Source organism: Mobula birostris, chromosome 7, assembly GCF_030028105.1.
Source record: "Mobula birostris isolate sMobBir1 chromosome 7, sMobBir1.hap1, whole genome shotgun sequence".
Classification (NCBI taxonomy): Eukaryota; Metazoa; Chordata; class Chondrichthyes; order Myliobatiformes; family Myliobatidae; genus Mobula; species Mobula birostris.
In genome coordinates, this window is record NC_092376.1 from 9517649 (window position 1) to 9531724 (window position 14076).

Below are 14076 nucleotides of genomic sequence, written 5' to 3' on the forward strand. Positions count from 1 at the left end.
GTGGGGGATAGAGGTGTGTAGGGATTGGACGTCCATGGCGAACATGAGGTGCTCAAAGCCAGGGAATTGAAAGTTACTGAGGAGTTCGAGAGCATGTGAAGTGCCGTGAATGCAGGTGGGAAGGGACTGAGTCAATGTATGTGGACAGGAGTTCAGTGATGCAGGAACAGGCAGAGACAATGGACCTGCCCAGACAGTCGGGTTTATGGATCTTAGATAGGAGGTATAAACGAGCAATGTGGGGTAAGGTTGGTGGTAGTGGATGGGAGATATCCAGAGTTGATGAGGTTAATGATGGTGTGAGAGACATGGGCCTGATGGTGCAGAGTCTGTTCCTTTTCAGGGGGTAGGTATGAAGACGTGTCTGAGAGTTGTCATCTGGCCTCAGCAAGGTAATGGTCAGTCTGTCACACTACAATAGCACCCCTTTTGTTTGCGGGTTTGATGGTAAGGTTGGGACTGGTGTGAAGAGAGCGAAGGTTTGTGAGTTCAGCGGGAGTAAAGATTCAAGGAGGAGAGGGGAGTGCTGAAGTCAAGCCATTTGATGTCTCGTCAGCAATTAAAGATGAAAAGAGTCAGAGCAGGCAGAGAACCAATGCGGGTGTCCAAGAAGAGGAAGATGATTGGAGACAGGAGAAAGGGTCATCAGTGTGGGGTGAGGCACCCTTGTCAAAAAAGGAATAGTAGTCCCTTAAAAATCACTGAGTAGGCTTCAGCTGGCTAAACAAGGTGGAAGTTTCCACAAGTAGGCAGATGGGTAATTGATAAAATGATAAGACAAGGAAAAGAGAATTTATTTTGTTACACAGAAAATTACTATGATCTGGATTCTAACTTTTATTTTCCTGGCTTATTTTCTTTCCGTTCTTGGAAATGTTCTCTACTCTATACTTCTGAGATTAAAGAAAACAATTAAATACTAGCTGTATTTGTCACATATATATTAAAACATACAGTGGAATGTGTTGCTTTGAGTCAATGACTAACACAGTTCGAAGGTTGTACTGGGGGCAGCCTGCAAGTGTTGCCACACTTCTGGCACCAATATAGCATGCCCACAATCTACTAACCCTTATCCTAAACATATGTCTTTGGAATGTGGGAGGAAACTGGAGCACTTGGAGGAAGGCCATGTCATCACAGGAGAATGTACAAAGTCCTTAAGAGAGTAGCAGGAATCGAACCCCAATCGGGGTTACAGCTGGTGCTTTAAAGTGATTGTGCTAACCACTACGCTAGCATCCTGCCCCTGAGGTGCCAGTTCTGAGCAAAGCTGAGCTCCGTAGATGTTGACACAATCCAGGTACGTCATCCAAGCACCCAATATTCAAGTCAGTAATCAGGGCACGGAAAGAATGGTAATCCATAAAGGGATATTTCCAAAATGTTTAGATACAAACTGGTATTGAAAATGTAAGGTGATAACATCCGTCATTAAGGACCCCCATCACCCACTACATGCCCTCTTATTGATAGCATCAAAGAGGGGCTACAGGAGCCCGAAGACACACACTCAATGATTTAGGAACAGCTTCTTCATCTCTACCATCAGATTTCTAAGTGGACAATGAACCCATGAACACTACCTAACTTTTTTTCTCTCTTTTTATGTATTTCTTACTGTAATGTATGGAGTTTTATTATGTATTGTTCTGCGATGCACCGTTGCCACAAAACAACATATTTCCCAACAAGTGCCATTGATACTAATCCTGATTCTGATTCCTGCTGTAAATGGAAGAATAAGAAGAATTTTGATTTTGTTTTGAAAGTATAGCAAAGTTTCTGTAAGTCTACTCTTAAATTTTTGCCATGAAATGCTATGTGGTGAAGTGTTGATGTTATTATTCCATCTGTGATTGGTTAGCAGTGCTCACAAGGGACCAACTATAGGTGACAATCTTATCCATAAACTGCACATCACTAAAGACCAGAGGGAGGAAGGACAGATAGGTAAAATGCGGCATGTTACTTGCAATTCAATCATGCTTTTTGCTTTCCTTAGGGAGGTCAGGCAAAAAGTACCATTCCATCTCCTTGGTGCCCTGACACAATTCCATGCATGGTGGCACATTCTAACGGGCCTAGGCTCATACCTGCACATTCTTTTCAGGTAGGCTTGATGGCAAGTATTCTTGTTGTTTATTATTGGTATATAACTATCTTACATCTATATTTTAGCAATCTTCTCCCTCAGATGTACTTATTTATTGCTGGCTTTTTCATTTCATTTTTAAATCTTTTTTATTAATTATTATTAAAGATCAACAAAAAATACATTAAGGTAATCAAGTCAACATGCCAATATGTACAATGAAGAATTAAATTACCAAATAACTGGTTAACAAAGCTAAACAATATATCAATAAGAAATAAAAGTTTTAAGGATACTTTTTATTTGCACAGTTTTTTTGTCTTTTGCACGTTGGTTGTTTGCCTTGTTCGCAGTTTTTTTTATTGATTCTAATGTGTTTCTTTGTATTTACTGTGAATGCCTGCAAGAAAATGAATCTCAAGTGTATGGTGACATATTTGTACTTTGATACTAAATTACTTTGAACTTTGAAAAAGAACATAGAAAACCTACAGCACAATATAGGCCCTTCGGCCCACAATCCTGTGCTGGGCATGTACTTACTTTTGAAATTACTTAGGGTTACCCTCTATTTTTCTAAGCTCCATGTACCTATCCAAGAGTCTTTTAAAAGACCCTGTTGTATCTGCCTCCACCACTGTCGCCGTCAGTCCATTCCATGCACTCACCACTCTCTGACGCCTGACATCTCCTCTGTACCTTCTTCCAAGCACCCTAAGACTGTACCCTCTCATCTTAGCCATTTCAGCCCTGGGATAAAGCCTTTGACTATCCACATGATCAATGCGTCTCATCATCTTATACACCTCTATCAGGTCACCTGTCATCCTCCATCGTTCCAAGGAGAAAAGGCTGAGTTCACTCAACCTACTCTCATAAGGCATACTCCCCAATCCAGGCAACATCCTTGAAAATCTCCTCTGCACCCTTTCTTTAGTTTCCACATCCTTCCTGTAGTGAGGCGACCAGAACTGAGCACAGTACTCCAAGTGGGGTCTGACCAGGGTCCAATATAGCTGTAACATTACCTCTCGGCTCCTGAACTCAATCCCACGGTTGATGAAGGCCAATACACTGTATGCTGCCTTAACCACAGCGTCAACCTGCGCAGCAGCTTTGAGTGTTCTATGGACTCAGACCCCAAGATCCTTTTGATCCTCCACACTGCCAAGAGTCTTACCATTAATACTATATTCTGCCATCATATTTGACCTACCAAAATGAACCACCTCACACTTATCTGGGTTGAACTCCATCTGCTACTTCTCAGCCCAGTTTAGCATCCTATCAATGTCCCACTATAACCTCTGACAGCCCTCCACACTACCCACAACACCCCCATGCCTTGGCTTGTTAATTCATTCAAACAAAACCATATCCTGATCCTTAACCGTCTCTGTGAATGGCTTAAAGAATCCAGGCCTTTAAAGTAGTGCAGATCTGCATTGTCTTTTTCAACAACACACAAGATTCTGGAGGGACTCAACAGGTCAGGGAGCTTCTTTTGAGGGAGATGAACAGTTGATGGTTTGGGTTGCAATGCTTCATCAGGACTGGAAAGAAAGGAGCAGATAGCCAGTTTAAAAGGATGAGGGGAAGGGGTGGAGCATGAGCTGGCAGGTGATGAGTGGATCCAGGTGAGGGAGGAGGGAAAAGCTGGGAGGTGATAACTGGAAATGACAAAGGGCTGAAGACAGAACCTGAAAGGAGAGGACAGTGGACCATGGGAGAAAGGGAAGGAGGTGAGAAGGGAAACACCATCACTGTCAGGTTTCTTTCCAAGCCGCATGGTATCTTGACAGAACAATACACCTCCAGTCCTTTATCATCTCTATGTCTGTGTCATGGAACTCACTACCCAACACATTCCCCAGAAGAACTCAGGTGGCTCATCACAACTTTCTCAATGGCAATAAGGGGTCTGCAATAAATGTTAATTTTGTCAGCCATGTGCAGATCTCATAAATGGATTTAAAAATGCATTTATCGAAAGCCATTGCCCAGATTAAGTATCTTGTTCTCACAATATATCTTTGTTTTCAACATTTGTTCCCTCAGTTATTATCCTCTACAAACCAGCAACAATTTGTAATTTCTTGACAGCTCAAGGCATATAAGTTTAGTTGCTTTAGTTCATCCTTGTAACCTCCTCCCCTTTGCTGCACCCCTACATTTCATTTGGAGCCTCTGACAAAAGCTACAAATTGTGATTGGTGTCAGGCTACCGGGGTTTGCAAATTCAGTCAGCTCCATCACTTCTCAGCATCAAGGTCATCTTCAAAACACGAGCCCTCATAAAGGCAGCATCCATCATTAAGGACCCCCATCACCCTGGACGTGCCATCTTCTCATTACTTCCATCAAAGAGGAGGTACAGCCGCCTGAAGTCGTACACTCAACATTTTAGAACAGCTGCTTCTCCACTGCCATCAGATTTGTGAATGGAAAACGAATCAGCCCATGAACACCACCTCACTCCACTGCTCTCTTTCTTGCACTACTTAATATTTTTCATACATAAACTTACTTCTTATTGTAATTTATAGATTTTTATGTATTGAATTGCTACCACAAAACAACAAATCTCACAATATATGCCATTGATATTAAATCTGTTTCTCAAGTTCAAGTTCAAATTTATTGTCATCAGACTGTACTTTAATACAGCCAAATGAGACGATGTTCCTCAGACTGTGGTGCATCACAATACATTCGTTTATCACACACAACTCATAAAACAAAATGTTGCTACAAATAAGTTAATAAAATATAATTCAAAATGCACTTGATTCTGGTTCTTCCTCCAATAACACTGAGGACATGGCATTCACCGTGGACTCAATTTTTCTATTATTCACATTGATTTTCTTTAAGCTACAAATCATTTTTAAATATTTGTGGTTGAAAGTTTGCGTCATTTCAAAATAAGAAGTCTGTGGTTAAAAAAAAAATTACTTGGTGCAGGACTTTAAAAATATAACATGAACAAAGTTTGCAAGCCCCCCCCCCCCTCAGATTGATAAATATATTCCCCAACCTTGCCATACCCTTTTCTCATCTCCAAACGAATAAAGGAAGATAATTACTGTTTATTTTTTCACGCAATATAAGTATTCCTAGGGATTATCATTCATCATCCATCCAAGTAGCTCTTGGACTCAGTATCTTAGCAAGTTGCACATTGCTGTGAGTCAGGATGAAGCATGTAGGATGGCAGTTTTCTGTTCCTGAAGGGCACTGATGAACCTGTTGCTTTGTATCTGTACTTGGCACAATGACAATAAAATTGAATCTAATCTAATCTAACCTAATCTAATATCGCCAAATCATATTGTTTCCTCACGGCCCGGTAACACATGCTTTGCGGCCTGGTGGTTGGGGACCACTGGTATAACACGCAGCCTTGCCTTGCAGTCAGTGTCAGTAAGATCTAGGAATTGATTGTGGACTTCAGGATTGAGGGAACAGCAGTGGAAAGGGTGAGAAGTTTCAAGTTCCTGGGTGTCAACATTTCTGAACATCTACCCTGGGCCCAACGTATTGATGCAATTACCAAGGAGGCACGGTAACGACTGTATTTCATTAGGAGTTTGAGGAGATTTGGTATGTCACCAAACAACTCACAAATTTCTACAGATGTATAGTACAGAGCATTCTAACCGATTGCCTCACCATCTGGTATGGAGGAGCCACTGCTCAGGATGGGAAAAAGCCACAGAAAGTTGCAAACTCAGCCAGCTCTATCATGGGACTAGCCTCTCCAGCATAGAGGGAAGCTTCAAAAAGGCAACATCCATCATTAAGGGCCCCCATCACCCAGGACGTGCCCTCTTCTTATTGTTACCATCAAGGATGAGGTACAGGAGCCTAAAGACACACATTCAACATTTTATGAACAGCTTCTTCCCCTCCAACATCAGATTTCTAAATGGACAATGAACCTATGTACACTACCTTGCTATTTTTTTGTCTCCTTTTGCACTAATTTAATTTTTAATATGTATATTTCTTATTGCAATTTATAGTGTTTTTTTTATTTGCACTGTACTGCTGCCACAAAGCAGCAGATTTCACATCATATGCCAGTGATATTAAACCTGATTGTCATTCTGATTATCCCGGAAACTGCTGATCTCCTGGGATTTTCACACACAAGAGTGTCTAGAGTTTACAGAGAATGGTGCAAAAAAACATTCAGTGAGCGGGAGTTCTGTGGGAAGAAGTACTACAGTTGAACAAAGGGGACTATGGACCCATGAGGGAGGAGCTGGCCAAAGTTGACTGGAAAGATACCCTAGCAGGGATGACAGTGGAATAACAATGGCAGGTATTTCTGGGAATAATACAGAAGGTGCAGGATCAGTTCATTCCAAAGAGGAAGAAAGATTCTAAGGGGAGTAAGGGGCGACCGTAGATGACAAGGGAAGGCAAGGACAGTATAAAAATAAAAGAAAGGAAGTGTAACATAGCAAGGATGAGTGGGAAGCCAGAGGATTGGGAGACTTTTAAAGAGCAACAGAAGATAACTAAAAAGGCAATATGGTGGGGAAAAGATAAGGTACGAAGGTAAACTAGCCAAGAATATAAAGGAGGATAGTAAAAGCTTCTTTAGGTATGTGAAGAGGAAAAGATTAGTTAAGACCAAAGTTGGGCCCTTGAAGACAGAAACGGGTGAAATTATTATGGGGAACAAGGGAATGGCAGACGAGCTGATCAGGTACTTTAGATCTGTCTTCACTAGGGGAGACACAAGCAATCTTCCAGATGTAATAGTGGCCAGAGGACCTAGGGTAACAGAGGATCTGAAGGAAATTCACATCAGGCAGAAAATGGTGTTGGGTAAACTGTTGGGACTGAAGGCTGATAAATCCCCAGACCTGATGGTCTGCATCCCAGGGTACTTAAGGAGGTGGCTCTAGAAATCGTGGATGCATTGGTAATCATTTTCCAATGTTCTATAGATTCAGGATCAGTTCCTGCAGATTGGAGGGTAGCTAATGTTATCCCACTTATTAAGAAAGGAGGGAGAGAGAAAACAGGCAATTATAGACCAGTTAGTCTGACATCAGTGGTGGGGAAGATGCTGGAATCAATTATAAAAGATGAAATAGCAGCATATTTAGATAGCAGTGGCAGGATAGGTCTGAGTCAGCATGGATTTACGAAGGGGAAATCATGCTTGACTAAATCTTCTGGAATTTTTTGAGAATGTATCTCTGAAAGTGGACATGGGAAAGCCAGTGGATGTAGTGTACCTGGACTTTCAGAAAGCCTTTGATAAGGTCCCACATAGGAGGTTAGTGTGCAAAATTAGAGCAAATGGTATTGGGGGTAGGGTAGTGACATGGATAGAAAATTGGTTGGCAGATAGGATGGCAGGCAGTGACTAGTGTGGTACCGCAAGGCTCGGTGCTGGGACCACAGCTATTTACAATATACATTAATGATTGTCAGCTATTTACAATATACATTAATATTGTCTATTAAAAATGTCTTCTTTATGAGAGAGGTCAGAGGAGAATGGCTAGACTGTCTTAATCTGACAGGAAGGTGACAGTAACTCAAATAACCACGTGTTAAAACAGTAGTGTACTAAAGAGCATCCCTGAATGAACAACATGTCAAACCTTGAAGCAGATGGGCCACGGCAGCAGAAGACCATGGATATACACTACACCCAGTGACTACTTTATTAAGATACAGGAGCTACTTAATAAAGTTGTCAATGAGCATATCTCAAGTATCAACTTTTTTCGCTGTATACATTTACATGTAATTAGGAACTTGCTGTGGTGTGTTGGCGTGACCATGCAACATAAAACATTCAAAGTAAATTTATTATCTAAGTACGCATATGTCACCTTGAGTTTCATTTTCTTGCAGGTAATCATAGTAGGACAGAGAAACACAATAGAATCAATTAAAAACTACATGCAAACAACAATTTAAGAATAAAGAATTATGTGGTCATAAAAAAACAGAGATTTAAGTATGGAACAAAATTTTGTGTGTGTTGCTTGGATTTGCAGCATCTGCAGATTTTCTCCTGTTTGTGGTTAAAGTATGGAGAAAAATGTGCATAAATACATGAATACCAGTATGTATATACAATATAAATAGCTAACAAGTGGTTTGAAGTGTTTACAGTGCAGTGACTGAGGTAGATAGAGGGGAGTGGTTTGGCTAACTAGAATGGTTAATAAGATTAACTGCCTGGGGGGAAGAAACTTCTAAGAAGGTATGAAGGTTTTATTTCAATAGCCCTATACCTGTACTGCTTTCCAGAAGGGAGTTTTTGAAAAAGGTAGTTTGGGTGGGTAGTGTCCACAATGATTGTCCTGCCTGAATCTTTGTCCCGGGCAGATAGAAATCCTGCAGTGATGGTAGACTGTAGTCAGTAACCTTTTCAGCTCACTTGCCAGTTCACTGCAGTATCCATATATTGTGAGGGGATGCTCTCTGTGATTGTTGTGTAGAATTGCACCATTATATTCTGGGGAAGATGAAATTTTACCAGCTGCCACAAGAAGTAGATCCTCTGCTGAGCCACTCATTCAAGAGACACAATCATCAATCAGTTTGAGTAAGAAAAATCCCCTGGATATTAAAATCATACTTATCATCAGAAATACTAGTAGTAGTGCGATCACTCAAGTCGAGTATCATGTTCTCCCAAGGGGATGTTTATTGGTGGATCCTCAAGTGGCTGTAGAGGCCGATCTGGGATCCACATATTCTTGTGCAGTGTTAGCAAGATGAAGTGGTGGCTGTAGTTAGTGATTGGGTCTTTTGGCTGTTCAGTCTGTCCTTTTGCAGCTGCTGATTGTTCTCTGTGTCACAGTGGAAACCAATCCCACGTAGCACAGCTCCCTCTTAAACAGATTTCCTCCAGGTGTATCTGTTGAGTGCAATGTCTTTCCAGTTTTTAGATGCTAATAGACTGAGCAGAAATAAACTGTGAGAAACTGACAAAATGAAAAAGGGAATGTGTGTTAATTAAACAGAATTAGGTACAGAATGAGTTAATGTGGACACTTCAGCCACTCAATAGTTACCATTCATTCTAACTCTTCTGTTTCAGTCGTGGTAATAATTCACTAAGCTTGCCATATATTCTGGGAACAAGTGCACAGTGGACAAAGGACAATATTTAGCAAGGGTGCAACTGTTTAAAACTTGTGGCAGAAGAATGAGAAATGTTTTACTGTAAACTGTTTGTGGGAGAGTTGGGTGGTGCATAGCTGTATAAAATAGCTATAAAGCAACTGATCAAACTGCAGCTAATCTCAATGGGCGGCCCTTTAATATTGTGTGGTTTTCACTTTTGCACTGCTTAAAAAGTCATTCACTACATCAGTGTGGTGGCACCTCCCAAAATTGCATATGCAACTAACAATCTGATGAGGTGCTTTGAGAGATTGGTGATAGAGCATATCAACTCTTGCCTGAGAAGCTACTTGGATCCACTCCAATTTGCCTACTGGAGCAACCCGTCCACAGCAGGTGCCATTTCGTTCTTTCAACTCTGGAACATCTAGACAGTGAGGCTGCTGTTTATCGACTACAACTTGGCATTCAGCACAATCATCTCCTCAAAACTAATCAATAAGCTTCAAGACCTTGGTCTCAATACCTCCTTGTGCAATTGGATGCTCGATTTCCTCACTTGCAGACTCCTGTCAGTTCGGGTTGGCTACAACACCTCCTCCACAATCTCTATCGGCATATGACATAGGAGCAGAATTAGGCCATATGGCCCATTGAGTCTGCTTCACCATTCTGTCATGGCTAACTTATTATCCCTCTCTACCCCATTCTTCTGTCTTCTTCTTGTAACTTCTGAGACCCTGACTAATCAAAAACCTATCAATGTCTGCTTTAAACATACCCAATAATTTGGCCTCCATAGCCGCCTGGAATGAATTCCACAATTTCACCACCCTTGGCTGAAGAAATTCCTCCTCATCTCTGACCTTCTTTGTAATAATCAAGTAGTGGAATTGAAACATTTAAAGTGGATTAGCTTCTTAGAAGTGTACTGAATTATTTGAGTTATTGTCATCACATTGATTAAAAAGGTAGCTAATCTTTGGTAATATCCCATCACATCATTTTGTTCAGTGGCTGAGGAGAAACATTACCCAGGTCACTGATGAATTCATATCATTAAAATAGTGTTAATAAAGTTCATCTTTACCATCTTTATCTTCGGATATATTGTATGAGACCTTTTATAAGACAATAAAATATAGGATTAGAATTAGTCCACTCATACCATTGAATGCACCATTCAATTTTGGCTGCTTTATTTTCCCTCTCAACTCAAATTCTGCAGTATTTGTTAGTCATTTAGGTCTTTCAACTCATCCAGTCCATGTTGATCATCAAGCATTCACCAACATCAATCCCATTTTATTCTCCCCACGTTCCATAAGACCATATCTGTAGAAGCTGAATTATGCTATTCTACCTCATGATTCAATCGTGGCTAATTTTTTTTCAATGGCATTCCCTGCATTCTTTCTGCAACCATTAAACCCCGTACCAATCATCAAGAACCTATTAATGTGTTTGCCTTAAATATACCCAAAGACTTGGTCTCCATACCATCTGTGGCAATGAATTCCGTACGCTCACCATCCCCTGACTGGAAAATAAATCCTCTTCATCTCAATTTTAAAGGGGTGTCCCTTTATTCTGAAGCTGAGCCCTCGGATCTTAGCTCTTGCACTAATAGAAGCAGATCTTTTATAGATCTTGTAATCTTCCACAGATGGAAACATCCGTCTTCAATTCTTTGGCTCTTCTACTGATGGCAGCATCCCTGCCACTCTATCCAGACCTTTCAGTATTCAGTCGGTTTCAACGAGATCCCTCGCCCCCATCCTCTGAACATGAAACTTGTGTTCAAGGGGGCAGAGCAGCAGCAGTTTAGTGTGTCATTTAAAATTGGCACCATGATAGTGTGGCATGCCTTCAGGGCATGACTTGGATATCCACTGAGATACCTGAATGTGGTTTCAAAGCTCAAAGTAACTTTATTATCAAAGTATGAATATGTTACCATACACTACCTTGAGATTAATTTTCCTGCAGGCATTTACAAGAAAAAAGAAATACAACAGAATTTGACAGAAAACTATACATAATTATGGGTCTCAGGCTTGAGGCATAAATCCACAGCCTTCCTTTTCAGGATTGAGGGTGTATCCCTGGCAGAAACAGCAGAATAGGGTTAAACGTAGAACAGAGAGCAGTACAACACTGTACAAGCCCTTTCTTCCACATAGCCCTCCACTTTTCTTTTATCCATGTGCCTACGTAAGATTCGTTTGCGTCCCTAGTGTATCTGCCTCCAACACCACCCCTAGCAGTGTGTTCCATGCACCTGCTGCTCTCTGTGGACATCGCCCTCCAACCCCCCAATACATTCTTCCGAATACCTTGCAAAATTATGTCCCTCAATTTGGTCATTTTCACTATGGGAAAAGGTCTCTGGCTGTCCACTCAATTTATGTCTTTTATTATCTTATATACCTCTATCCAGTCATCTCTCATCCTCTTTGCTCTAAAGAAGACTGCCCTATCCCACTCAACCCATCCTCATAAAACATGCTGTTTTACATGGTAAGTTTCCTCTGCACTTTCTCTAAAGCTTTCACATCCACCCCCCACCCCCGTTCATTTATAATTAATTAGGGTTAAAACAAATACCTTTATGATACACCAGTTGATAACTAGCTTGAATAAAACTCTGCCTTAGCACATCAGTTCCCAGGAAGGAATTGAATTCGGGCAGTCAAACGTCACTGGGGCAGATCACTGACTAGAAATTAATATAAATACGTTCTTAGTGATGTTAATAGGGCAGAAAATACAAAATGTTCTGTTGTGAAGTTTTAACCTAATTACCTTCTGTTTGCCTAGAGCCCATTCTCTCTGCAAACACTTGGCCCTGAATTGGATTAATGACACAATATCAATCCATGCTAAAGGCAGCCATACAATCCCTTGCACTAGTTATATCTATTGTGGTTTAATGGTAAAACATGCTTTCACACATGCATCTATGTACTATTATCTCTGATCCAAATTCCTTGTTTATATTTTTCAGTATGTACACAAGAACTTTATACTTGAAATACAGGCCTAAAGTGAAGGTAAGCCAAGCCCTCAGATCACGTTTGATTTTCTTTTCTAGGAAAAGGTCATGTTCACCACAAATTCTTTTAATTACAAATTAAAGGGTCTGTTTTCCCATCTGTTGTACATGCTAATTATCAACCCATTTCATGGTAATTAAAACAGGACTTTAAACCGATTTTTGAATGTCATAACTCTCTCCACCCATTTGTTCTCTGTATGTCTTAATACCAACAGATTACTGTCATTCTAATTTAAATGCCACCAAATTGCTGATGGCACAAAATTGGTGGTATAGTGTGCAGTGAAAAGAGTTATCTGAAAACTTATCTACACTCACTAGACACTTTATTATGTATGTCTGTACATCTGCTCGTTAATTAGTATATTTAATCAGCCAATCATTAGGTAGCAACTCAAAGCATAAAACTGTGCAGACGTGGTCAAGAGGTTCAGTTGTAGTTCAGATCAAACATCAGAATGTGAAAAAATGTGATCTAAGTGACATTGACCTTGGAATGATGGTTGGTGCCAGATGGAGTGGTTTGAGTATCAGAGACTGCTGATCTCCTGTGATTTTCACACACAACAGTCCCTGGAGTGTACAGAGAATGATGTGGAAAAAACAGAACAAAAACATCCAGCGTGGGCAAAAACGCCTTGTTAATGAGAGAGGTCAGAGAATGGTTAGACTGGTTCAAGCCGATAGGAAAGCGACAGTAATTCAGATAACCACATGTTATAACATTGGTGTGCAAAACAGCATCTCTGAACGCACAACACATGGAACCTTAAAGTGGACCAGCTATAGTAGCAAAAAGGCCACGGACATACACTCAGTGACCACTTTATTAAGTACAGGAGATAACTAATAAAGCGGCCACTGAGAGTAAGATTACAACAGGATCCCATTCAAGTGGGAGGATGGGCCAAAGAATGACATATAGAATTTAACTCATACAAGTGGAAAGTGTTGCTAAAATCTGGAGCTGGAGTCCCTCAGGCAGTCCTATGTTGAGTCCAAAGTTGACTGGGATCACCTGCAACACCACTGATGCCAAACTAGCGGTCTCTGCCATTCCTTTGGATTCATCAGCTGTATGGAGACAGGGAGTCTGCCCTCAATTTTGTACTGCCCTGGCTTCTGTATCACATAGATAGGTGGGATACAACATCCATCCATGGTCAACCCCAACCAGTGGAGTACCTCAAGAGGCTGAGGTGATTAATTCTCTGAAAGTAGCAACTCGGGTAGATAGGGTGGTGAAGAAGGCATTTGGTATGCTTGCCCACGTTGGTCATTGAGTACAAGAGTTGGGAACTCATGTTATAACTGTACAAGTCATTGTGAGATCGCATTTGGAGCATTGTGTAAACACAAAATGTTCTGCAAATGCTGGAAATCCAGAGCAACACACACAAAAATGCTGGAGTAACTTGGCAGGTCAAGCAGCATCAATGGAGAGGAATAAACAGTCGACGTTTAAGTGCCAAGACCCTTAATCGGGACTAGAAAGGAAGAGGGGAAGAAGCCAGAATAAAAAGATGGGAGGAAGAGGAATATAAGCGTGCAGGTGATAGGTGAACCAGGTGATAAGTAAGTAGGTGGTGGTGGTGGGGGGGGGGGGGCGAGTTAATGAAGTGAGAAGCTCGAAAGTGATAGGTGGAAAAGGTAAAGGGGTGAATATGAATAAATCTGATAGGGCAAGGGAGTGGATCATTGGAGAAGGGGAAGGAAAAGGGACACTAGAGGGTGGTGATAAGCAGGTGAGGAGAAGGGAAGGTGTAAGAGGGGAGCCAGATTTGGGAATGGAGAAAGGAGAAGAGTGGGAAGGAAT

The 14076-nt window shown here is 41.1% G+C and overlaps 1 protein-coding gene across 2 annotated transcripts in view; it reads left to right on the plus strand.

Moving 5' to 3' along the window:
* The window catches only part of acer3 (alkaline ceramidase 3), a 309653-nt gene that overhangs the window by 278336 nt on the left and 17241 nt on the right, over positions 1-14076 (plus strand). For both annotated transcript variants that reach the window (XM_072262601.1, XM_072262600.1), the window contains exons 9-10: positions 2006-2113; positions 12210-12255. In XM_072262601.1, the coding sequence (XP_072118702.1) occupies positions 2006-2113; positions 12210-12255 (154 nt within the window). The remainder of the gene's footprint in view (positions 1-2005; positions 2114-12209; positions 12256-14076) is intronic.